The following is a 27,457-nucleotide window of genomic DNA, read 5'->3' on the forward strand; positions in this document are numbered from 1 at the left end:
ACACACCAACAAGGCACCAGCCACTTCTCCCTCTCCTCTTTCCCTGGCCAGTGAACGCTTTCTTTGACATTTTGGGCCACTAAACCTTGGGTGAGCAAAGGCCGAGGAAATAATTACTGCAAGTGGCGACGTTAACGTGAGCTGTCACCGCTCGCTGGCGTTCCTATCAGCTGCAGCCTGTGCCTTCTCTCCTTCCCCCCCGCACTGAAACAATGACACAGCAATGGAAAGAGAGAGGGGGGGGGGGGTGCAAACAAGTGTCAGAAATCAACACAAGCAGCGGGGCGCTCACAATTAAAATCAGGGAGAGAGATGTAATGATGGGTATGATGGCTTATTGTATGTGTGGCTCTCTCTTTCTCTCTCTCTCTGTCTCATCTCTCGGGCAGTCGATCAGCAAGCCTCTAGTTTCAGCGAATAATCAGCCGGCGTCTCTGCAGCCACCGGATCGTCCCAAAACACAGCGCTCACGTTGGGACACTTCCCCATCACACACACACATACACACACACACGCATATGCAAACTGTCTTGTGCATGCCGCGCCTGGCCTGCACCCTCTCCCCACGCCACGATCACCCTGTCATTTAAACACATGCAAATGCACCTGCGTGGACACTTTATACCGCTCTGACCCCCCCCCCCCCCTCACTCGCACAGCCGCCACCTTGTTAAAGTGCAGCCGCTTCTTTCATCTCAAAGGTCAGATCAAGCATGATTCACTAACTGCCCACAATAGCAGCTGCATGCGTCTCATACTGGGGGGACGAGAGCCGAAATTACCGGAATAGGCCAAGGCTTCCAAAAATAGAGGTTATTTAGCAAAAACCTAGAAATCCTCCAGAGGCTTCTGGGAGCCGAAGCCACTGGAGGATCTGCTTTAAATTTAGCTGCGGCGGTGGAAGGAGAGGAGAGGAAAGAGCAGCTATAATAGGCGATAGAGGAGAATAAGTCGAACTTTGACCTCGGCTCCCTTTATAGATGACAGCAGCGACCTTGGAAGGTGAGCGAGGAGATTGATGATGGCCATTTGGTTTAATGAGCTCACGGCAGAGGCCGCCCCTCCCTCCATCAGGAGACCAATCATGGCCCGCTCAAGGTAAAAAGACAAACGTCAGTGTGATCCGTCGCGGGCAACCTCGCCGTCTATCCCTTCCTCTCTCCTCGGCCTCTCCCAAGTCCCCTACACATCAATTATAACGGGATTGAACATCAAATTTCCTTCCATCTGCTTCTAAAAATAGAAACAGCGCAGCGGATCATCAAAGATATGGCAGAAAATGGAGGTGGTGAGAGTCCGTGCATACAGAAAGGGGCTGGTCCAATGAGAAGCAGGCTGTGTTGCATCGCTGGACATGCCTTCAAATGAACAGGAATGGATTTCATATTTCAGGATCACGTAAATGTGATCCTTTCTTGAGTGATTTTACTCTTTAAATGAACAAATCCGTCAACAGACGCGACACCAGGTCCTGTGCGTGCGAAACGCCTTCAGCATCCCTACCCTTGAGCGCCTCAAACAGAAGTCGCTTGTTGATGATAAGATAAAAAGGTCGCCATGGAAACAAGGATTTTTCAGAGATGTGGCAACCGTGGGGGGAAAAAAAATGAGGGGGGAAAAATAGAGAGCGCGAAAGGTAGAGATGGAGTGGGCGGGAGGGGTTGCGGAGCAAGGAAAGAGGGAGGGAGGCGGCGAGAGAGAGAAACCTGCAGGATCCGAAAAATGTGATGGAGACCGAGTGGGAAAACTGCTGAGGCAGCCGGAATGCCATCGCCTGCTGCACCCTGTGCTCATGGGAAACCATCTGACCCCGCAATCTGGGTTACCCCACATTAGGAGGGGAAAACATGGGGACCAGGAAGAGCAGAGAGAAGGCGCATGTGGGGTGATCGTTTGTTTGTCCTCTTTCTTTCCATTTTTTATTTCCACCTCTCTCTTTCTGGAGGGAGGGAGGGAGCGAGGGCCAGGGAGAACACATGGCTGTCCTCTTTCTTTCATCCCTTCATGCCTTACCTGGTAAGGTGCAGTTCCTGGGGCCCTCATGCTCCATCTCCTCCAGACTGCTGTTGTCCAGCTCCAGCTCCTGCAGAAGCCTCCTGCCTGCCCACCTCTCCCGGTCCAGCGCACTCTGGCTCGAGATGTCATAACCTAGAGGAAAACGTGGCACAGCAAACGGGAATAAGCTTTATTAGCATCGCCACTGACAAGAACAATATTTTTAAAACCGCAACGAGGACAGTTTGAACCACCTTCTGGCAATTTTTTTTTTTTTAGTGTTCCTGAATAACAAATGTAGTGATACAGAAAATCTCAAGTCCGCACCAATGTTTTTGTGTCCTTGAAGGTCCATGAGGGACAAGTGCCCGTAACCAGGCCAGGTAAAAAGATACTTATCCCATCAGTCTCGGAGGACAAGTAGCTAAGGAAGGACAAAGACAGGCCGAAGTTTGGATTTGCCACAAAGTTATAGCCATTGTCACAAAGTGGACTTTTCCCACTGCTACACAATGACGTCTGTATACTCTGTATGAATTAGAGATCGTTCTTTCGCCAAGGTTGGGTTCTTCACATCACATCGTTGTTCAGTCCTTTTTGCACTAGTGGAGTAAGAGAGAAAGTGTCTGGGTTTTCTGGGTTTGATCCTTCAATTAAAAATTTACTTTCACCAGTAACAGTGGAGTGAGTTACTCTTGTTACACTGACGCACATGAGCTTCAACAACTGGTAGCAACAGTAGCTATTAATATGACATTATTTGGGGATGGGATTATTTCATCAATCAGATACAGATTTGGACTTTCTTTACTGCAACAAGCCTCCAAAGCCTGATGTCAATAATTTGCTAATATTGTTTCAGCACTAGTATGACCCATAGGTACATCAGCTCCAACATGGAGAATATTTTCACTTTGCTGGTCAGTTGCTTGGTCTTACCAGGGTCCACATAATATTGTTACCCTAGAAAAGGAACTAAAGCCCGCCCAGTCCTGCTGGGATGTATTACTGTGAAAATGCAGCACCTAAAACTCCATTTTATTATAGTCAGTGACTTTTAGGAACTCTCAAATCTTGGTGGATGATGAAGATAGAACTCCAAGAATAAGACTAAATTAAGAAAATCCTCATTATTACCTTGCTTTAAGAGGTTTTAGTGCCTTTTGCACTGAGTAGAGGATGACTGGACGGCAGCGGTGCAAATTTCCCTTAGACATTTGGGGTGGACACATTTAGTGGGGGGGTCAGGGGGTCAAGAGGGGTGCCAAAGTAAAAATGGTATGGTCCAAGCATAGGGGTGTAATTATGAACAATTTTACAAGTGTTTTGCCACTCTGTATTGTTATATTACCTGTATTAGTGAGGGGTTTGTATCTCATGATATTTTTTTGGGGGGGACAAATTTAACTTTTATAAATATTCGAGGGGACTTGTCCCCCCTGACCCCCCCTAAATTTGCACCCATGCTGGACGGGTATACACCTTGGATGTGTCAGCTTGTATGGACACCCCTCAACAGACAGTACTGACAGCTGCAGGATTTTCCAAAGAATTCCTCTTAGAGGGTTGGAGCACAGACACAACAGCGGCGCCACCGTCAAAGCAGGGCTCTGGCTGAGGTTTCCTTCGGCATGTTCTTCAACAAAGCGGCGAAACTGGTGAATTCATTTCAGAGATGCAGGGAGCTCAGCAGGATTGCTCTACCCTTTCCACTCTGCCAACCACAAGTCTGGCCTAATCGAGGGCTTCAAACAGAATTAGAGGGCCCAGGTATTCAACAGGCCTCGGGGCACGGCTGAACTTCTCACCTGGCCTCACCTTCGCTACACTGCGCAGCAGCCACAGCAGCAGCCTGTGCGTGCCAGTGCTGTGCTTCTCCCTCCCTCTCCCTCTCTCCTTCACTATCTTGCACACACAGAAAGGAGTATAGGAATGATTAATGTGCCACGGCATGGAGGCGCTGAGTGCTCCGCTTTCCAGCTCCACAACATCAAGCTCAATTTAGCACAACTTCATTAAGTACATCATAAATAATCAACTTTAATTGATATTCCGGCAAGCTGATTAAGAGTTAACAAGAGCACAGTGGGGACAAGGGAAATGCATTAAGCATCCTGGTGTCATTTCTCGTTCGCCTTCTCGTTTTCAGCACACGCAGAGTGCTGCACTGTTGCTTTTCCTTGTAACCAGGATACACAGTGGGGAGGAAAGAAGTAAAATAAATAAATAAATAAATAAGGGTCCCACTGATGATGCACAAATCATAAATGTATGAATATTCATGCAGACCTTCTGTCCATGGAAAGTGATAAATGTGACATCTCACTTTAACTGACGCTGACTCAGTAATCAAGTGGAGTGTTGGGGGGGGGGGGCACAGAGAAAGATACTTAGAAAAACAGAGGGAGGGAGAAAGAGAGACAGAGCACATGCAGACAGTCCTACAAAGTGAAGCAGATGCTAAGTGTAAGGTACAAGTTATTTATTTTGAGTATTTGTGATGCATTTAGACCCCTCTGGCAACACTGTTTGTTTAACATCCGTGCCAAGTGAGCCATATTGACTTGAATTAGACTTGAGAGAGAGAGAGGGAGAAAGAGAATGAGAGAGAGCGACATTGTGTAACCATTTGCAGTAAAGTGGAGAGGTGTAGGCCTATACCCTGGGGCTCTTTGCCCTGATTTCACTGCTCTGCAGCTAAAACACCTGAGCATATACAGGAGCCTCTGCGTCCCTCTGCCAAGAATAGGTTCCCATAGTTAAAGCTCAGATGAATTCCCATTATAGCTTGCCGTGTACCTGCAGCACTTAGTATGACACCCTGATGCACGGAAGCCTGTACAGTATGTGTGGCTTTTACTGATAACACCAATGGGCCTCTCTCATGCATCACAACAGTGACCTCAACTGTGAACTACACGCCTTGGTAAACTTTTGACAGAAAAACAAGATGAAGCTTGAACCTGTTCACTGACTTGAAACACAAATTTAAATGCTGAGGAAGTGCCCAGAACCAATTGCAGCTAAACCGAAATAATTAAAAAAAAAAAAAAAAAACTTTTTTCATACATATCACAGAAGATTATACCGCTGTAGATATGTTTTAAAAAGATATAAAGTTAAGTGAGGTTAGTGTAAATTCACGGGCAGACTTCTCTAGACTCATTAGTCCCAATAGGAAAATTAAGGATGTACAAGATGCCTTCAAGTACACTCATTGAGGGACACACACTATGAGCCCTGTAAGGACTATTACAGGACTATTATAGTGGTTTCTAATTCGTTTTAAGGAGACAGTTTTTGGGTGTAGTAGTGTTTGGGACATTCCCCCCCAAAACGACCAAAATAAAAACTACTAACATGCAAAATCTTACACCGGCAAAGGAAACATGTGCCATAACCACCGAACCGCTGCCGCCGGGGAATGCTGCTCCCCTTCTTCGGCATCCAGCTGCTCGCTCTCAATAGGAGGTTTACAAACGGCTAAATCCTCACCTGAATTTTCCGCTAAGTAGGAAAACCCCTTCACGACCAGAAGTAAGCCGCCGAACAAGCACGTCTGGATTAAAACCAACTCCTTTCGCCTTTTCCGCCTCGCTTTGATCTTCCTCTGGTTCGGCATCACTTGCGCCGGCCGATTCCGGAGTCGGATACCCGGCAGAGACATCCCCTCTACGGCTACCACATCCATGCAGAGCCCGGAGTCAAACTGAGCGACCTCCTGTGCGTTCCCAGGGAATTTACTCATTCACCGGGAACGGGTAAAAAAAAAAAAAACGCACGGGGGCGGTTTGAGGGGGATGGGGGGGTGTATGTTGAGAAAGAAAGTTACGCCGGGATGTTGTGAGTGGCGAGGTGGTTGTCCCAGACACTGTTTTTCGCTTTAGAAGTGCCACGGCTGGCTTTCTTAAGTCATGTTCAAATGTGTTTGGAGGAAGTAGTGAAGGAGAGGACGGCTGCCGGAGCGCTCCATGGATGCGTCAGTCCGCTGTCAGCGACTGGAGGCTCGGCGTTGTACAGAGAGAGAGAGGGAGAGAGGGAGGGAGGGAGGGAGGGGGGAGTGGGGGGTACATATATGCGCGCGCGCAGCGACACGCACGCACGCACGCACAGTCACCAAAGTGGAGCAGATGTTTGTTTTGTTATTAGTATCCACATTGCGCTGGTATAATACTATTAATTTATCTGTAATTGCAATTAAGTGAAATAGATTCAACGAATTGTGGAAGGGTGGAGTGTGACTGCATGTAAGGGTGTGTGTGTGTGCGTGTGTGTGTGTGTGTGTGGTGATGGTGGTGGAAGAGGGGGGGGAGTATTGAGCTAGAGCGTGAGATCAAAATTGCAAGCTGTTTGTTGGACTCCTGTGAGAAAAAAAAAAAAAAAGGACATGTATGCCTTTCACTGCCCTCTTCTGGGAAAGGCTTCTGGTGACAGCAGACTGCATGTAGCTGATGATATATTGCATATTGCTGAATAATAAAAAATTGTACGCCTGTTCATAAAAGAAAAAAAATAGGCTGACTTGCCCGTAACCTCCTTAGTCTGTGGTTTTTGGACTGGGCATCACTCATCCATGCAAACATATGAGTTGAGTGAGCAGTAGCCAACTCCCAAAGCTGCTGCTGTTAGGTTATTACTATTATTGCTACCACTACTAAAAATAGCTATCATTATGAAATATATGCCAAGTCAAATTTGATTGTTTTGCTGAAATGTAGCCAATAGTTTAGTTGTATACTCCAGAATCTGGTTCAAAATAAGATTTCACGTTGGTTGTCGTTCTGCATGACTTATTTTGCCACGGACTGATTGTATGTATGTCATATTCACACACAGTAGACGTTACATGGCTTGATTTTACCCGTGTAGGCCCCTGGCTGCCTGTGTGTGTTGTCCTACGAACACTCATTGCATAGCTGTGTCAGCAAAAGAAATAAAGACCACAAATACCATTGTATAATGTCTACCATGTCTGATGTTTTATGTGCAACGATTCGAGTGAAACAGAACTTTATGGATAATGGATAATACTTTATCCTGGTAAAGTGGGTTTCTTGATTGTCAGGCCTGAGGTTTCATATAAATAGCACTGGAAAGTTTCCAGCAAGAATGGAAAAAGTGGTCAGGGCTCCCAGGCAACTGGTTTCATTGTGCATTTTTAACCCTTTGAGGCAGGGACCAAAGACCCAAAAAAAAAAAAAAAAAAAAAAGCAAGACCGGAGGGGAGAAAAAACAGGAGAGATGAGTGTGAGGAGTCGATAGCCATATTTTGAGAGGAAGATTTAACTTTTTGTGGCCAAAGAAAACTTTTTTTCCCCCGCCAATATAATACAGACACATCACCACTACAGACATCCCATATGGCAGGCAAAGTCCAGTGATGATCCAGACGTGACTGGAGGCCCTAAAAGCTGCCATGAAACCTGGCCTGACCAACTCGCAGAGGAAGCTTAGAGTGGGCATGCAGTTACTAAACAAGATGAATTCCCAACCTCTCTGAGGCACACAAAAGAAAAGGCAAGGGGAAGGGGGGGAGAGGAAGGGGAGGAGGGGGGGCAACAAATTAAATCCAGTTAAATTGTTTTTCCATAGCCAGTGGGCTTGGCAAGGGACTCTCTCTTTCTTTCTCTTTCTCTCTTTCTCTCTCTCTCTCTCTCTCTCTCACACACACACACACACACATACACACACACACAAGATGCAAGATAAGTTGTAAAGAAGACAAACCAGAACCAGCCCGACTTCAGATGTAACAGAATGCCTGGAATTTAACCCACTTTCCCATGTCCATGTAACGCAGTGCCCACTCCCACTCCACTGCCCTGCAGCTCAGGATGTCCAGCATGGGGACAGACAAGAGGATGCTCGCATTCTGTCTGCCTCTTCCATTCTCAGACGCACATGGACAGGCACGCTGCTTTAAAACGGACAGGTGACGCCACTGCCAGGCACAACTTGGAGAGCATCACTGCCTCAGTCATTCTTTGCTCCCCCTTTCAGAGCTGTGATCAGTCGCAAATTTCTGCAACTCACACACTCGATACATCAATATAATCCCCCACCCCTCCCCTACAGACTTCTTTGTTTCTGAGACAACTTCAGTGTAAAACCTGCCTGGCAATGGGATCACAAGGCAGGCATTGCGGAGGAGGACTGCTGTTCTAGCCCAATTTGGAGTGCTGCTAGGCTAGCGAGCTAGCAGACGTATTTGGGTCATGTCTCCCCTCTCTGAGATCTCCGGGGTCTGGGCTCCTACGTCGCCGCTCCTTCTCCCCTCCTGCTGCGCTCAACCACAACACGGAGAAACCTCGGCTCAGCACGGCTGGAGAAGAGAAGGGAGTGAGAGCGTGTATACGTGGTATGGTTGGCCAGGAATAGCTTGCTGAACTAAAAAAGAGCTAAAGCAGGTACAGGATACTGTAGATGGCCCGGGTCGTGGGGCTCAAAGGAGAAATAAGGACAGAGGCGCATCCCTGGTTCCACTGCTCACAAAACAAGCAGAACAAGGCAAAATACATAAACACACAGCACAGGCACCTTTTTGTTCTCCCGACATCTTTATAAAATGACAACAAAAATGTACATTCAAGTCTGTCGATTGACACAAACACAATATAACTGTACATAATAAATGGTGTTTTTGTTTGGCCAGAGTGACAGTGCCTGCCCAAGCATGGTGGCGAATTTTGGGCCCCTATGCCGAAACACCACTGTCTCCTCTCAGCCCTGGTTGCCACAGAGGTAAAGCATAGATCACTGAGCCCATTTATTTCCTAGTCACTAAGCCCAACCTACTCAATCCTAGAGATAAAATACACTACAACTAAAGCTGGCAGTATGGCACTATCCCTCCCTGCAGTTTGAAACAGTCATGTCCTCTGAATGGGTCCGGTGGGGTGAATCATTCAAGATAGACTCTTTACACCTGGTATTAACGTGTCTTGAAGTGTGTCAACAGTGCATGCAAGCCAATCATAGTATATCACATATCACATCCTTGTCATCCTGCATTATCTGGGTAGGAAGGGTTGATTTGGGCAATCAGATCAAAATTCATCCCCAATATGTCCTGGGTGCATTAACATCCATATTTTTATGTGATCAAGCACTATCTGACGGCCACCATATCACCTGAGATGCATGTTAATACCAGGTGTAAGGGGGTCAAACATACCCTAGGCAAGCTTTTAAATATTTAAATCACACATGAATTAAGCCAATCACAGAGTTTCAATGGTGCAATCAATATGGCAGTGCTGACGTATTACCACTATCCTGATGTCCCTGCGGCTGTACTACAGGTCAGGGAGCTGTGAGATGCTTCAGGGTGCCATGTCTTGAAGCAGAGATTAAGCGGGAGCAGTGGACTGAGAGGTAAACAAGAGACAGAGGGAGAGAGAGAAAGAGACAGCGTGACAGAGTGTGTAAGAGGCAGAAACGAGGACAGATATAAAGACACAGAGAGAAAGAGAGGGGCAGCAGAATGCTACTTGGGGTCATACAGTTATAGCACTGCTGATGTTGAGGAAAAAAAAAAAAAAAGAGGGTGTTCCGTCTTAAATCACCCATGTTCCCTTCCCATGCATCCTTGTTCAGTCTCCCTTCGTAAATCTGAGGTGACTGGGCATCGCCGTGTAGCCAAACGTCCTCGTCGCTACCTTGTTTACACCTAGCCAATCTGAGCTTGATCCTCGAAGGAGAGTGGCCAAGGATGCCAGCAAGGGTACAACGTTCTGTGAGGGGCCGAGAGAATCCAGTTGGTTTGCGAACAAGAAGGAGGACAGTCCACAGTCAGGTGTAGAAGTCACCGAGGATTAAGGCCATCCTGAGGAAACTGGGCTCCCTGTCACGTCCCCGAAATGATATCTGCACAAGAGAAAACAGAAGGAGACATTATTATCTTGTGTCCCTGTTTCTTCATAAATAGCTTATTTGTAATAACTAACTGTTAAGCACATAGTGGGCTGGAGAAATCATAAATGGTTACAGAAAGGCTGTTCTTATCCAGAGTGAGTTTCAGTGATCAGATATGAAGTGAGTGCAAAAACAGTGATCGGAATTAGAATCGGTGTTATTGGCCAAGTTAAGTTCACACATACAAGGACTCATAATAGGCGGTTTGCTCCTGGGTGTCAGGTTTAACTCAAGACACCATAAAAATGACAAGAAAGAATATGAAAAAAATGAAAACAGAATTTAGGGAATATGTCTCTGATTTCTAACAGTTAATTTGACAACAATTAGAGAACGGCTAAAACTGTGGGCAAACAAAATGGTTGTAACCACTCTAAGAGCAGCAGAAATAGTCTTGTGAACTGTTTCTATCAAAAATAGAACACTGCAGCCAGGAAGGAAGGAAGAGGAGAGAAGATAGCAGGGGACTGTCAAATTACTCTACTCATTCAGGGGAGTGTGCGCATGGCTCATGTTTAAGTCATGCAAAGCAAACCTCGGGAACACCAATTCCCTCTTTAAAATATGCAGCGACGGAGCCATGCAAGCGAGCCCTTGTCTGACATCTCTCTTACATCCAAATTTCCCTCTCCAGCACACACACACACACACACACACACAGACAAAGTGCTGCCTGTGCACTCCCCTGCTGCACCCAACAAAATGAAAAACCAAATAACTCTTTCAACTTATCATAATTTTTTTTTTTTTGCCCTTTTACTTGTTTCCCCATGTCCCTCAGTCTGGCTCTCTGTCAGGCAAAGTAGATTTACATAACGAGGTGCTGAAGCCTTCCTGATGCCTTGCGCTAGATATTTACCCAGCATGCACCTGGGGATTACAATACAAGCCCCCTCCAGAGTAGGACAGCCTTGAGAGGGCTGTGGGGTGCAGAGGACCCACAAGGGACATGGTGTGTGTCTATGTGCATGTGATTCTGGAGGCTTACCGAGGAGCGAGAAAGACAACAACAGAGTTGATTATTGATGCTATATCGCATGTGAGTGAATTCTGATGAGTGCCGCCGTCATGGCAGGTTCAGACATGAATTGCTACATGTCTCTGTCTGTATCTAACTGTGCCTGTGTGGCTGCATGAAACTAAGACTACAAAGTGTGGCCAACAGCTCCTACAGTGGGAGAGGTGCCCGGCCATGGGAGCCAGCAGCAGCTTCAGCAGGGAGAGCAGAGAGGGACACAGAGGCAGCTGAGTCACCGCCTTCCTGTCCAAATTCTCCCATAACTCCTCTGTTTTTGCACTAGTAAACAAACACTTCAGGGCAAATAACAGCAATTCCCCACTCCACCCTCTCCCCACCACCAACCCCCTCAAGTCAAACTACGGAGTGAGAGGCAAACGGGCCTGTCTCTCTCACGAGCATTACTGATGTAGGATCATGCCCAATACCGAGAGTCACAGACATCAACCTTTCCCTTTCAACGCCACCTCCAATGGACATCAGCTGGTCAGAGGACAACGGCAAACCCTTTTTACACCGAGATTCTGCGTGAAGACCCACCTTTACGCTGGAGTTGTCTCTCTCTCTCTTTTTTTTTTTTTCACTGAACTGAACAAAGCCAGCATAATGCTGCCCAGAGTGTGTGATTTTAGATAGCATGTCTTTTTCAGGAAAAAGAGGGGAGACTTTAGGTGTGACATGTAACACAACAGTGTCGGTGTGTAGTGTGCATGTGTAACATCTGCAATGAACAGCGACACTGCTTCCTAAACAATGACAGGTGAACTGAGTGTTAATGTGCTTTTGCTAGCTGTGCACATTTATACCACTCTTCAAACACGAGCAAAGTAGCTGCTAACTGCTTTTAAATCTCCTGGTGGTGGATCACACACATTAACATGTCATCAAAACGCCCCCCCCCCCCCCTCAATCTATCCTGCCGTGTCTCTCGTTTACACAGACAGCAACTTGGCTCTGTGACTACCTCTGCTGCCGGCTTAACACAAGGAAAGTAATGCCTCTCCTTTAGATGTCTGTATATTTTACACAGAACAGTGAGAGGGAATAATGGCACAACATTCCTGCCTTGAACGGGCTCTGGAAAAGGGGCTACAGACTAACTTATCTGGGAACTGGTCAACCCAGACTACCCAGACCAGTGAATATTACCATTCAGACTCCCCTACACACACAGATCTCAATACACACACACACACACACACACACACACACACACGCTCACAAGTACACTGGGGCCTTAAGTCCATTTTTCATATCCGTTCATATTTTAGCCACTCTCCAATCCATTTCCCCTTTCTTTTTGTAAACAGTCCATTTGTAAATATAGTCTTTCCACAGTACTTGCATATCTTTCAGTTTTGCAGTAGTTTTAATAATAAAGTGTGTGTCCCTCACGTCAGTTTGTTATGCTTGCAAATCAGTCACTTAACCAATATCTGCTTCGCTTTAATAGAATGGATGACCTCAACAATTCCAACAACCTTTCTTGCCTGATAAACAATAAAGGTAGTAACTCTTGGTTGTTATAAGCTCTTATCAACAGCAGGTGAAGTTAGAAAATGGGGAAAGTAGAAAACAGAGTTGCTGAGGTGAATGTGAATGATAGACTGTTTCGCTCCTTTTTCTGCAGATCTACAACTGTATTCTGTACTGTACATACAGCCATGCACACAAACATATGGAGCAGGATGGTTTAAGTGTGTATTGGTATTTTGGTGTATTTCTTGCCTTTTCTAGCATTTTTAGACAAACATATTTTTTTTCAAAGTGGCAGAAGAAAAAAAAACTACTGAATGATTTGCTGCAAAGATTTTGTTATATAAAAGCTACATATTGACTGATCATTCTGTCTCTCCAGGCGTTCAGGTGTATCTGCACAACTTTTTAAATGCTACCTGGAATTGGACTGAAAACCAATTTAGTGTACCAAACTCTGGCTAAAACCGATTCTTTGAGAAAGAAAACCCTGCTCACACTATTTCTCCATACACACGTTTATTGTGCAAAAACAACAACAAAATAAAACCAAAAAACAAACAAACAAACAAAAAAAAAAACCAACATTTTGACCCCGATAAAGCTTTGTGAAGTCTAACAGACCAATTAGGTTTTCTCTCTTAGATGTGTGCTTCTTGCTCCAGCACTTGATTAACGTGCATGACCATGGCTGTTCACATAAAACAGATTATTTCCAATTAAACACAATGATGACACCTCTGTGTGTGTATAGCAAAGCACCTGCAATGAAAACAAAACGTGTCTAGCATATTGTATTGACCTTAAATATCACTGACAGTAAAAAAAAAATCTCTGTAATGCGGTTTTGTGTGTGTGTGTGTGTGTGTGTGTGTGTGTGTGTATGTGTTTTCCCCTTGGGCTCCCTCACCGTGCTGCCCTATGGCTCCCTCTCTGAGGACACGTCACCCTCGGCCCCGCTGCTGGCGTTGGGGTCTTGTCTGGAACGCAGGGCACCTTTCTCCCTGCCCAGCTCCGAGGGGCCTTTGGAGCGCGTCTTCTCTTTCCTCTGCTGCTGCTTCTCCTGCTTGGACAGCTGCAATGCACACCACCGCTCAGTATTCAAAATGTTCATTGACTTCATCTTATAGTCCATCATTTCATGCATCCTCATAGAAAGTTTTGTAGGACAAAGATGAGCTAAAGCGATTTATCTAAAGCATTCCTGCCATGAATAATAACAGATTAGCTTCTGCTTTATCAAAAAAGTTATATTCCAAAGGAGAAAAGCTTAGTCAGAGCAGATTGCCATCTGCTGATTTTGGTATGAAGATATGAGCTTTTTGTAATAGATACTATTTTGGTTGTAAATGCAAAATTTGCGCCTAAAGAACCCTTTACTGAGGGGAGAAAATACATCCTCTGATCTTCTTGCGCTTGTTATTTATATGATCAATGTGTCATATTCAGTGCATTTTTCCTGTCTCGTCTTGCCCTGCTTCAGTCAGAACTTGTTGCATGCAGATATGTGATATCTCTGCCCCCTCTACAATCAATTTCACCCTTGTTGAACATCGGTACAAACTGGTGAGTCTAGAAAGAATCCTTTGCTTTTTGATTTGCAGGGAATGACACCAAAAACTGACATCTACCACTGATGTTTTACGGCACTGCCGCAGCACTGGAAATATCTCAGAAATACAAGGAAAGCTGCCATTAGCAGTTCTATTCTTAACAGTGTTATAGTGATATGAATTTTTGCCTTGCCAAAATGTCAAGTAGATTTCCCCTCTACAGACGTTCATTATTAGTGTGTATTTTGCATAAAATAGAAATGAGCAAAAGTCAAGTAAAAACAACATATGCACTCTTCAAAAAAATGCCTTGATTTGTTAAAATGTTCAGCATGTCCTGTAATATTTTTACCAAGATGTGTCGCTAAACAGCTGAAATATTTAGCTCCAAGAACAGGCCTGGCAATGAAATATTCATGGCATGCGTGACATTCATACATTTTCATTGTGCAAGGCTTTGCTTTGTGCTGCAGATATCTCAACGTGTAAAATGTATTCTCTTTGGCTGAAGTGTAGCTGAAACGATAACGTTGATCTGGGGTTGCTGGTGGCTCAGTGGACTGAGGCGCACACCACAAAAGTGCAACATCATGACTTGCAGATCATGACCTTTGTAGTCTGTTCACTTTGCATCTAAAGGTCTAACATGCATAAGAAATTAGCATAATGAATTAAATGAAGGAGTCATCAGTGCCCGAGACCAGCGCTCCAAATGTGGCAGTCTTTGTGAATACACGACCAGATCTATTCTCTCCTCATCTTGAGCTATTCTGGGCCGTCATATGATCACTTCAATGAGGCTATTGTTGTAACTGCATGCACGGCCTCTCACACACTCCAAAATAGCAATTCTAAACGCCTTTCAGTGTGGCTCATCACTACTTCCATCAAATCCTTGGATAAAATCGCCTCTCTTTCTCTCTCATTGTAGTTTTCACGCTCCACAGAACAGCACAACAGTAAAGATAAAGCAGGTATGCTATCCATGATTTGAAAACAGCCTGTAAACACAGCAACTAAATTTTTTATGGCAGCCAATAGAAATATTTATGAACTAAATGTCATGCTAAAAGTCCACACCATTGCGTAACACGTTCTATTATTTAAATGGTACAAGCTTAAAACATAAAAAAAATTCAGTCATCCCTATGTGAACCCATCAAGCATGCTGTAGTGTCAGAACAGGCTTACTGTATTTGTTTATGATATAACATCCGGTAAGGATAAATCAATAAATAAATAACTAACATGAAAAAAATAACCTAAAATAGAAGAAATAATATAGAGGTATATGTTTGAACCAGCCTCTTACCACATACAAATACGAATGCGTGTTTCTCCCACAGCCCAATAAAACCTGCACCTAAACTGATCAATCATTACAGAAATTTTGTGTGAGTTGGGTTTGAGGCCAGAGGTCAAAATAACAATGTACAACAACAAATAAAAGAAAACAACTGCCTCTTTCAGTTACATTACTCCGATATTTTAACACTCCGAACAGAGTGTTCGAGCAGGACGAGTTATATTGCTCTGTAAAACACCCCTGCCTATTGGCTGCTTGACCCTGCAGTGGACTAAACCCCTGATTCATGGAAAGAAAGGAACAGTGTCTGTTGGCCATTGCTTAATTTCCCCCCATGCCAGGCTTAGCCTATTGGCTGGCCTGTTATCCCTCATGTTGAGCCTTGGCTTTGGCTCCTCGGCCCACACAGCAAAACATCCCAAACAAGACAAGATTAAAATTCTGAGGGCCGCTTAACATCTCCCCCTTCGGGCTAGCCGGCCAAGCCCACTGGGGGGAGAGCAGCCAAAGCCGGCCCATAACCGTAGCATTAGCGCGCTGGCCCCGCTCCACGTGACCAGAATCAATTCCAAGTTCCAAGTGACCAGAATCAATGCAGGAGGATGGAGGGGAGGAATAAATGAACTTCTTTCAAACAGTTGGAAAAAGAGGCTGAGAGAGGTGTCTCCCCATGCCTGAGGGGGTAGGAAATATTTATCTTGCCTCTGAATGGTTTAATATCTACTTGGCTTCAGGCTTGTGCAGCTATTTGTTACTGAAACTGAGCAGTAAGAGTATTTAGTCAATAGCTATCTACAATTTGTGGTTTATTTGGAGAGATAGCTGTTCCCTCAAAAGACCCGAGGACATACAGCCTCATCCAGCAGTCGCAGCTGTCTCTCAGCATGTACTGCCAGTGATAGTAACCTATTGTGAACTCCAAGCACAACTTCGGCATAAAGAAATCCTTTTGACAGAGACATCCTGGCTTTACCCCGGTCCTGCAGTATGGAGCATATTATCAAGGCAATAGAGGACGGGATAAGCGTGCCGGGAGGAGGCCTGCTCGACTCCCACAGGGACAGGTAGGGGGTGAGTGCGAGCACGATGTGGCAGCATTGAGCTCCACGAAGCCTGCTGTGTGCATGGTGGTTTGTGCTGCCAGTCATCCAAAGTCCACATGAAACACCCTGTCGCCCACATACAGACATACACTTTGCTAAGCCAGTTTGAGATGGGGGGGCCAAGCTGAGTTACGCTCAGCTTGGCCGAGGGTAACTGAGTGAGAAGACGGTAAATCAGTCCAACTCCACAAGGGCATTAAAGACGTGACAATAGCCGAAGTCGATTCTGGCTAGGACGTGATTACTGCTATCTGGGTCTTTCAGGTTTTATTTGTAAATGGACAATTACAGCCACAATAGCAATACCTTATTGCAAGCAACTGTCCATTGTGTTGTATTGGGCTATTTAGCCAATATTAGTTTGCTTTCAATATCTGTCTTTGGAGCAGATGTATGCATGCACAGAGGGAAGGGAAGGGGAGGGGAGGCGTTGCCCTTGCTCAGGGGTACCTTGACAGTATTGGGTGCTGACTATACAGCGGGCAAAACAAAAAATAAAGAATTAACATAGGAACAAGCCTTGAGTTGACAACACCAAAACGCTATCCACCCAGCCACATCCCCTGCTGACTTATCAGTCATCTCAAATCAAATGTGGCTCATACAGCTAGGGGATGTCACAGGGACACGCTAGTCTGTTGTATCATTCGCCCCTAAATACACATCACCCCCATGAAGTCACTGGTGGTGGAGGATGCATCACCATTTTAAGACCTTTCATTTGTGACTACACGTGTTTCGTACCCTCCTCTTGACAGTTAAAGGCAGTGCTCCACATAGCATGGGTAGCAATGGGGTCAACCTGTAGAGAAGACCACAAGAACATGCAGTATATCGCCACCTAGTGGCTGAAAATGAAGATTAAAGAGAATCTTTGAGTGATACCAAACTGATGCTCCACACACTGAACAAAAATGGTCAGGAGGTTTCAACTGATTTTAGTAAAGGCCTCAACGAGTTAAATGGTGTTTACTGTCCTTCCAGTTTCAAAGTCTAATGATGGCGTAAATGAGAATGGCAAACAGTTCAAACAACTTTTTTTTTTTTTTTTTTTTTTTTTTAAATGGGTGCTGAATCTGAAAGAACCAGGTATGTCTTCAAAGGCAAGAGGACAGCACCCTCATTTCTGGGGTCTTCCACTTTTATTTTAGCATGGACATTTTGGCAACGAAGCCTTCCTCAGCGTGCTTACAAGCAAACAAAAAAATCTCATGGAAAAATATATAATCAGGCCAAGCATTACTCACACTGAAAGTCCAGACATTATCTAGACTTTCTGTACTCTTAGTTAGCAGAGAGCATTATGTTGATGTGTCTGTGGGTGTTACCAATAATTCAGCTCCATTATGAAAGTGAAAAATCTGCCTATGATCACAGGTTGAGGCCATTATTTAAGTGACATGAAGTATTTTGTTTGTAACCACATTGGGGGAGGCTTCATTGCCAAAACGTTCATGCTAATAAAACTTACAGACACCAAAAATGAAAGTGCTCTCCTCTTACTTTTGAAGTAAATGAAAACAACAATGCATTCAGCATGTCTGTTCCATGTATATTTGTATCCTGTTGCCAGCATCAGCAACGTACCTGTTTGGGGTCTGTGGGACCAGTAGGGGAAGTCAGTTCAATGGTGACGGGTCCATCATTTTGAATGTGGACCTGCATGTAGGCCCCAAACTTCCCATCTGGAAATACAAAACATTTTAGAAGTCATGAGAAATTAAACAAAGGGAAACAAGGTGCTGTGTTTTGACTGTTTAATTATCACCTATTAGTGTTAATGCAACAATTAGCCTACTGTTTACTCAATTTAAGTAGGCCAGTGCAGTCTTAGGGATCCACATTCACAGATGACCATGTAAACAGGCAGTAAACACAAATCTGGAGTTTGTTAGGTGCTACTAGTCGATGTTTTGTGGGCAACTTGGATGACGTGGCGCCTTGAGACATTGGGGACAAAAGAAGAATGTTAGCGGGAGGAGCACATAAGTTTCAACTTAAATGTTCTCCTTTCTTCCAGTGGGTCCAAGAGATTAATGACACCATCTGCACAATGAAGCCGTGGGCAGCGGTGGAAAAGCGCTGCATCATCATGTTTCCTCTCCGGAGGGGGGGACTAATTAAGAAGCCTTATGCCTCCCTCACTGGGACAAGGTGTTCTCCGCACCTGCTCCCCGGTGGGCTGACCCAATTCAATGCCACTGCCACCGCTGCCGAATCGCAGCACTGACAAAGCACACCTCCCACCCCTATGCAATGCACATAGTCCCTGGGAGCAAACCACTGTAACCCTACACGGAGATGGGAAGGCAAGCAATTAAAGAGCAAGGGGAGAGGGCACTGATCCAAACTTATAAGGAGTGGCAACAACAGTGACCCTCTCAATTTTTGTTTTTAATTAGCTTGGAAACCAGCAGCTGTGAGAAACTCTGCATTTTAACTATCTCCAAGGAATCTATTCAACCTGGCTCTTGCTGGTGACCCCATACCCGCAATAATGACCTTTGAACTTTGGATTATCTATCTATCTATTCCAATATTTTCAAATCCATCTTCCAGGAAATAAACAAGGGCTGCCCACTAGTTAATATCTGACCTAGGTTTGCCACCAGACATCGCAAAAAGTGCAACGATTTTACTGCGTGCACCACTGACGATGTCTGGGGAAATGAATTGATTGTTTAAGTTCTATTAAGATAAATTCTCCTCTCCATCTTGAATGTCTCTTGAGTCTTTAAGGTCAAACGTCATCCAGTGGAGGGGTACATCATTGATTCTGGTGGGGCACAAAATCAAACATCACAATGTCTTTGACCAAGTATCTCAATATCGATATTGTGATGATATCATAGACATGTCAACTGGTGCTTTGATAAAAATATGATGACCAAGCAGGTAAAGGCAAATAAGGTCAGAAGACTGCATCCCTTTACTGTAATGCGGCCTTTAAAACCAGGAATCAAAACTTATGCCATATCACGATCTTGCAATATCCAAAACCCTGTCATATATACTATAATTATGATACATCACCCAGCCCTATGGGGGACTATAAAGACATGGACAACTGTGTGATCAGCTCACTCACCTTTAATGAGCTCTGGCTTGTAGGTGCTCCTCATGTTCTCCAGGATGTTGTTGTAGAAGGGCTGGGCCAACTCTGCAGGCATGGCTGAGTGGAAGTCCGGCTTGTTGCCCTTCAGTATGCACTGCAGGGTGAACTGGCTGACACACAGTATTTCAAACTCCCTGTCCATGACACTTTTGCTCCACGCCCGGCCATTCTCATCCTCGAACAGACGCAGGTTGAGGATCTTGCGGACCCTGCAAACAGAAGGTGAACAATGAGCTTCATGAGCCTATCAGCCTGTATGTACTGTACGAATAGCATGACAATCAAGCTGATTAAGCTGCATGATATTGGTATTGAAGTTAACTTACTGTACTGGAACAAGCACACAGACAAACTTTCTGACACAAATTGTTGACTCATCACCCAAAGTCTCTCTCTCTCTCTCTCTCTCTCTCTCTCTCTCTCACACACACACACACACACACACACACACACACACACACACACACTCACATGTAGTCAACATCCTTCTGGGTGTCCTCAACAGAAATGCCCAGCAGTACACACAGTCCTCGTCCTATCGAGCTGATCTGCTCTTCTCCCACTGCCGGTAAACAGAGAAGGGTTGATCAGTCGGGTGAGCCGCTGTCATTTTGGGTGACACACAGCCGAGAGTGACAGGTGACAGACTCAATGACATCACTCAGCGAGGAAGAAACCGAGCCGGCAGTCACGGCTGTCATTCAGCTGTCATTCTCGTTTAAAAAAATAAATAAATAAATAAAAGACACGTTCATGTTTGTGTGCTGAAATATCCCTTTGCTATCCTCTACATCTGACGGAGCTGGCAGGACCGTCACAGCCACGTTTGACTGTCCGCCTTGCAATTCATTTTTGCTCGGCTAATGCTAACCGAGCTAGCTAGCGTTACCATGCCTGCTAAGCGGTAATTCAAGTTGCGCTATCCTCTACGGGGTGTCATTTATCAGTGGCGTCTAAATATGGCAGCCCAGCTCGGTTCAAATATAACCGCTTACCTGTCACACTCGCCTTCGTGACCCTTTGAATGATAGCTTTCATTGTTTTCGTTGTGCTGGTGAGCACGCTCTTACAACTTCCGATTACCAAAAAACGATTACGTAGCACTGTCGCCCTCTTCTGGCCAAAAGTGGCCATAGCCATCCTCTGCACAATACAACCAGTACAACTCTATCATGGGTTACTGATATGACTTCAGATTGAGTTACTCTATTGTCAGTGCAATTGTATTTTATTGGGTTCAAGAGTATCACATAACTTTCACCAATAACTTTGCAAGACTGGTTATGGCAACTTTGACTGTAGGGTCGACTGCAGTGTGAATAAGAGTAATAGGAATACTGCAGTATAGACTATACTGTGTGAATGCTGATGAGCTGTCACCACTATACAGTATAGTGGTTACAACTTAACAGCAAATATGACCCATGACAGCTGATCAGCATTCACACACAGGCAGCAGCTTCCTCAGAGCCACACAGGGCACAATGCATTGGACTCTCTTTTACAAATCAGGATAATGTCCTCACACAAATGGATAAATTCATATTGCAACATAAAGATCCATCTACTGCTCATGCATCTTTAACATGCTGTTATGTTCATAGGGCTCAAGAGAATCAAATGACTATCACCAGTGCTTTTGCAAGAGTGGTTATGGCAACTTTGTTTTACTGTAGGACAAAGTTACTCGAGTGTATTTTTTATTTTTGTTTTTTTATTTCATCTTTGATTTTTTGTTTTCAATTCAGTTTAGGTTCAGTTAGTTTCCCGAGTTTTTATTACCTTCAGTATCAGTTTTAGTTTGTTTTTTCATTATAATATTGGGGGTACCTGTATATCAGGGGCAAGATTTAAGAGGTTCTTAATAGGTATAACCTTGCTGTAGGATACACAATGGTGTGAAGAAGACTAATACTGCGGAATACTCATTAAAATTTAATGGTAAAATATGATGCCCATCAACATTCATACACTGACGGCAGCTTCTGCAGGGCACACTGCATTGGACTCTTACAAATCAGTATAAGGTCCAGACACAAGAGGATAACTTCATAGTGCAACATAAAGATCCATGGTCCGTGTATTGTGCAAAAGAAATAATGCTTCCTTTGTAAAAACACATAATTGCTCTGGACAAGTTCATTGAGTGTCCATACTCCTTCGTATAAGGATGCAGTAACGCTTATTTGTCTCCTGTGCCAGGTTCCCCGCTGAAGGATTTGATGAAGTTGTAAATCCTGGTAGAATAAGGGACAAAGTCTTCCTTGTATACGATGATGGTTTTGGTGTGAGCCGTCTCGTAGACCTTTTCACGTGGATTTACCGGCACTGTCGTCTCCTCCTCTTCTTTTTTCACTGAGTTGACGGGAGGAAGCAAAGAAAGATTTAGTCCTGGAGATATTTCAACATTTAATCACATCTAGGTAATTTAGATTGAGAGCATATCTGATAATTGATTAAGTCAGGACAACTGAAAGGGGGGAGAGAAGTGGTTAGCTCCCAAAATGCAGTAGTCAGAAATGAGCAGTGATCAATATTCTGCCAAGTACTAATCAACACTATTTTCACTAGTTTGTGATACAGCACTCAACTACTAAATCTAAATTAATAATGCTTACTTCTAACTGATGAACAACTCTTGTGATGCAGATATGTACATTTTTGTTTTTGTAGGCCCAAATGTTACATTACTCTTCATTACTCCACTACTATTTTAATTGGCCCTTTACTGCAATCCAATTCTACCATTTACTTAAGAGTCCCAGACAGTCCCAGATCATATTTATTTAAGACAATCTTTAACAAATGATCCACTGTTACTTCTGGCTAGTAGTTTCTAAGAAATGGCTAGTTTTTATCCTATTTGATGTTACCAACATTTGCAGGTTGTCTTGTAAAGCCTGTAGTCTAATATGATCAACATGTATTTTGAATAGTCAGTAATTCGGTAAGTAGCTCATTTCAACATATGTATCTTTAATATAACAAACCTTTTGATATGTGTTGTTTTGTTTTCTATAAACTGTTGGTATGTAAAGCCAAGCTGAGCTGTGATCTGGCCTGATGACCTATGATTATTAAACAGCTGCTGGAATCAAACAGACCAGATCAGATAGGGCTGAACAATATATCGTCATCACATCGGTATTTGGACATGAACATGTGTGATATTAATATCTCCAAAGGCAACGATATGGACTATTAGGGGGTTAGGGGTTAGGGGTTAGAGTTAGCCTCAGACAGTGATTGGTCAGTTCTGATAAACAAAATACTTGTGTGAAGTAACTATTTTCTACGTCCAGTTGGTATTATTATGTTTTTCTGAAGAAAGCTTAATTTTCTGTGGCTACACTTAAAATTTCAAAGTGTGAACCCATAGTCATATTGTATATCGTACTGCTATTGAGATACTTAGCTTATATATCGAGACAATTCTCTAAAATGAAATTATGAAGCAGAAACTACACACCACGCAGTGCTACTGGTTATTACATTGTAAATTATGTTAGTAAACTGAGGAAAACGTCACGTAACGTCAAAACGTCAAGTTACAGCTGCGTTAACTAAATGTTAGCATGAAGTTAGCCTCCCAGTGCTGAGTGAAAGCCCCAGCAGCGAGTCGTGTCTCTGGCAGAACAGCGTCTTGTTAAAATGATTTAAAGCAGCCAGGTATCCGTGCACTGCCTGACCTCACTGCTGGGTGAACCCACCTGTGTTTTCATCGAAATAGCCGTGGTATCTGTAGTAGGCGTACGAGCCCACCATGCTCCACACGCCGACGGCGTACAGGATGGACACCCTCGTGTTCCACTTGGCCAGATCTTTAAAAGTCATGACGGAGCGGCTCCACAGTTTCACCTGTTAGCATGAATCCAGATGCAAAGAGGTCTGGGTACGTTTGACTAGGGCGCAGCCATGACAGGATGACTCCGGAAGAACAGGTACAGGCAAGAGTTTACACTTCCGGGGCAGGACTTGAAAAAACATCAGTTGAGAGATTTTTTTTGTGTCTATTTTCCCTTTTTTTTTTTTGTGGAGAGATTTCTGTTTTTATTTCAAGTCATGAACTGACAAAGAAGATAAGACCATCGCTTACAAGTAGCCGAAGCATTAAAAGACAATAAAAAGTCATTAAAAGGCCAAATAAATAAATAAATAAATAAATCAAACAACAGAAAATTCACTTAAAGACTTTGAAACCATTGTATATGCATTCATTGTTTTGATAGAACTGATTTTGTTTGTTTACTTAATTGTGAATGTGGAATTTCACAAGAAGTAAAATTAGATTAACAAGGAAAAATGAATGATCATTTTTGTCACTGTAAACATAGTTACCAAATATAATATTTCCGTAGAAAAGAGTGAAATCTGATTAACTGTCACTGATTAACATAGTAAGAAATGTTTCACTGGATAGATGCTACGGATCAACTTAAATGAGATTTCTTGGTAGTGAAGAGAAGACAATTTGGTTTGCATGGCTCGGACACAAGGCTATCTAGAATAAGAACAAGAATATACTTTATTTATGATTCTAAAAAATATATCACATCACTCATCTAAAACAGAGTGTTTAACAATCAATGAGAGCAAACAAAATGAAAGATGAAAAAAAAAAAAAAAAAAAAACACCTAATAAAATAAATTAGTTGGGGAAAAAAATGGTAATAGAGAACTGGGCAGAGTGTAAAATTTATTGTCCACTCTGCAGGTGTGCATGTCCTGCAGGGAGGGCAGGGGGCACCAATCATCTTTTCTGCGGTCCTGACAACACATAGCCTGCTTCTGTCCTGCTTGGTGGCTGAACCGAACCAGACAGTTACAAAAGTGCCCAGGACCGACTCAGTGATGATTGAGTAAACATGGATGATCAGCTCCTGCAGCAGCGTGAACTTCCTCAGCCGGCGTAGGAAGAGCATCCTCTGCTGGGCCTTCTTCAAAACAGAGTCGGTGTTTGTCTCCCACTGCAGGTCCAGACAGATTGTAGACGGGCTCCTAGGAACCTGAAGGACCATGGTGCTGCTGAGCACCAAGAAACCAGCTGTTCAACCTGTCTTCTGTAAGCAGACTCAGGGGACTTGAGGTTGAAAAGCACACACACACACACACACACACACACACACACACGATGCATAATAAAATGTCCTCTGTTTGCACATTGACCACAGATGCTCTGTAGGACACACATTTTGCATTTGTGCTATCCTATCCAAACTTTATTTTTGAGATTTTACTTTTCAGGTCAAAAAGGCACATCTGTTCTTCTTTATTCATTAACAAGTAAGGCTATAGTCAGTAAGAGTGCTGCAGCACCTGCAACAGCCCTGCAAGGGAGATGTTGCCCTGCAAGGCAGTGGCCTGGACAGCTCCAATCAAAATGCCTATGGTGTGCTTCAATGTGCAAATGAGCTCAAAGAACACACAGCAGCACTTTGAGATGATGAAATTGTGAAATTGTGTTGAAACCATGTGCACCATCTCGTGTGCCTCATGGTGTCTGGCATAAGAGTGAGCAGAACCTGGGCTCACTTTCGCCACACCGCAGAGCCAGAGGCAGCACCGCACAGGGCTGCAACTGTGATTTGACAACAGGAGTTTCATGCTGCTGTTGATTTGACGTCAGTGGAGCTGAAGATAATGTTTGGTCAAGAGAGTAGGACAGTAGCAATGAACCAAGAGGGCAACTATAGCGGCAGCAAGGACCTGCTAACATATCATGTGCATTTGGACATGTTCTTATGCACAGGGACAAAGAAAATATGCATATATATTATTTTTTGACAATACAGACAGATGTTTCAACAGAATCAGTGAATTAACATTGTTTTACATGATTTTTAGCAGGTTATAAGCTCAGCACATCTCACTGGAGAAAAAATCAGGAAAGGATAAGTTTGACTGAAATGTATTTTTTCACTGTTGACACACAAAGTGAACTTATGTCCATATCTGAACTGTCTCACAGGAGTAAAAGTCCTTTCTAGTTGAAGCTGGTCAGTGTGTTTGATATAAAGGGCATTTCATTTCATTTTACACACACGCTGTATAAGTGACATGGTACTGACAGGAAGACTCACAGTCTTGAGATAAATATATCCTATCATGGAAAGCTCCTGTTGTATGAATCAATACAATGTGTTTCTGTAAAGGTCCTAGTTCTACTATGAATTGTCTGAGGAGAGAGAAGTCAGTTTCCCATCAGCAGTGAAATCATTTCAGCACCAATTTTCAGAGTAAAAGCCCAGGAGAGATCACTCTCTCCTGAACCCAGCTGTGTGTCCATGAAGAGTCTGAGGGTCGATAAATCGCTCCAGCAATGACGTTTTTACCATTGTTTACATTTATTTCAATGACTAGAGAATCTTAGCGACCATCTTCAATAATGAGGTCATCACAAATATTTACAGAGTGTCCTGAATCTACATATAGACTCACCACCTGGTCTGCCAAGTCTATTTCGGTTGTATAATTTGTAACCATCAAGGTTAAGAATATCCACCTATGATCCATCACTGAGCCAGGTTTCACTGCAGCCACTTGCATCAACACCACGGCCTGCACCGGCCAAAACCCAGACCAGATCATCGTGATGCTTATTCAGACTTCTAGTGTTACGATGCAGCAACGAATAGGAATAGTTATTTTTGGTCTTTTTGTGTTTCAGCTGGTCTGGTGTCAAGCTTCCCGACTGATGTTAAAGTGAAGCTGTTCACAGTTTCCATTCCAAAGTCTTCCAAAGTGTGATGGTAATGTGAAAAACTGATAAGATAAACAAGCTTCTGAAAAAGGAGTAAGTCATTGTTATCTTAGTGTACTGGTATTAGTAAAAAAAAAAAAAAAAATACAATGCTGTACTTCATAAAGACATTGATACCGTCACTGTTTTCATAATGTTTCCATCAGGATCTAGCAGGAGAAGCCAGACTTCCCTGAACCCAGCTTTGTATCCATGAAGAGTGACTGGTCTAAGGATCAATATGTTGGATTCAAAGATGAACACCACACTATTGATCAAAAGTAATTGTCTATAATTGATGATAACACCAGACAGGACTGTTGCTGTCAGGTTCACAGTCAGGTGTTGACTGAGTTCCCTCTTTCTGGATTGTTCTTGTCTGGAGTCTTGGTGGTGGGAGAGATGTATTCACCTAAACTACACACACACACAAACACACACACAAGGAGAAATTAGAACAGAAATCAGACATTAAAAGTCACCATTTCCGATTATAGCAATCCTGTGGTAGATTATTAGCTGTTTGTCAGAGGATCAAGCAGCTTTACAAACATTTGTGGTTTCTCTGACACCATGTGGGCTCGTTACTTCATGTTCCTTCAACAAGTGCGTGTATAAATCTCTGTGCATTGCGGTTTTCTGGAGCTTGTATGCAATTTCCTAAAAAAAATGTACCATGTTTCACCACCAGTTCAGCTGGAGGGCAACTATGTTTGATCCACGTGACTCATCACAAGGCATGCACACAGTAAAACTAAAGAATGGCTCTTCAGAGTGATGCCATAGAAGAACCATTTTTGTTTCCACAATAAACATTTAAGCAAGAGGTTTTTCAGTATATGGTTCTTTCTATTTATTTATTTATTTCACAATAAATGGTTCCTTTTGCACCTGTAAATAGAGTTATTATGGGTAGGCTCAAACAAGTGCATGAACATAATTGCTGGCCATTTATTGACATTCCTTTTTTTTTTTATTTTTTTTTTACTTCATTCAGTTATAGACAAGTTATTAAAAATGTCAAATGTCCATGGAGCACAGAGTGGAAGATTTTGATCAACAACAGCGCCTAATGATCAATATGTTATTATTACTTGGCTATCCAGCATAATTCACTTTACAGCAGGTTACATTCACATAGAGGCTGATTTTGATTATAAAAAAAAAAAAAAATAAGAAAAAGAAAAAAAAAAAAAAACATACGCTAAGTATTTCATAGACCATCTGTCTGACCAAAA

General features: G+C 43.5%; 3 protein-coding genes across 3 annotated transcripts in view; all 3 read right to left on the reverse strand.

The window, feature by feature from the left end:
• LOC115366837 (sodium/potassium/calcium exchanger 3-like) overlaps positions 1 to 5,988 on the reverse strand; it is a 53,290-nt gene extending 47,302 nt beyond the window's left edge. The window contains exons 1-2 of the mRNA XM_030062489.1: positions 5,491 to 5,988; positions 2,014 to 2,148 (exon numbers count right to left, since the gene is read on the reverse strand). Of these exons, the coding sequence (XP_029918349.1) occupies positions 2,014 to 2,148; positions 5,491 to 5,743 (388 nt within the window). The 5' untranslated portion in view covers positions 5,744 to 5,988. The remainder of the gene's footprint in view (positions 1 to 2,013; positions 2,149 to 5,490) is intronic.
• Positions 5,989 to 8,539: 2,551 nt separating this feature from the next.
• On the reverse strand, positions 8,540 to 20,606 carry dtd1 (D-aminoacyl-tRNA deacylase 1). The gene is made up of 6 exons (XM_030063884.1): positions 20,476 to 20,606; positions 19,952 to 20,042; positions 19,454 to 19,689; positions 17,953 to 18,050; positions 13,314 to 13,478; positions 8,540 to 9,861 (listed from the first exon to the last, which is right to left on the reverse strand). The coding sequence occupies exons 1-5, from the start codon at positions 20,516 to 20,518 to the stop codon at positions 13,323 to 13,325; spliced, it is 624 nt and encodes a 207-aa protein (XP_029919744.1). The 5' UTR covers positions 20,519 to 20,606; the 3' UTR covers positions 8,540 to 9,861; positions 13,314 to 13,322.
• A 794-nt stretch (positions 20,607 to 21,400) lies between these two features.
• Positions 21,401 to 23,440, reverse strand: LOC115368708 (small integral membrane protein 26-like). Its single transcript, XM_030065044.1, has 2 exons — positions 23,191 to 23,440; positions 21,401 to 21,835 (listed from the first exon to the last, which is right to left on the reverse strand). The coding sequence occupies exons 1-2, from the start codon at positions 23,312 to 23,314 to the stop codon at positions 21,663 to 21,665; spliced, it is 297 nt and encodes a 98-aa protein (XP_029920904.1). The 5' UTR covers positions 23,315 to 23,440; the 3' UTR covers positions 21,401 to 21,662.
• Between the last annotated feature and the right edge of the window lie 4,017 nt (positions 23,441 to 27,457).

Source organism: Myripristis murdjan, chromosome 1 (assembly GCF_902150065.1).
Source record: "Myripristis murdjan chromosome 1, fMyrMur1.1, whole genome shotgun sequence".
Lineage (NCBI taxonomy): Eukaryota > Metazoa > Chordata > Actinopteri > Holocentriformes > Holocentridae > Myripristis > Myripristis murdjan.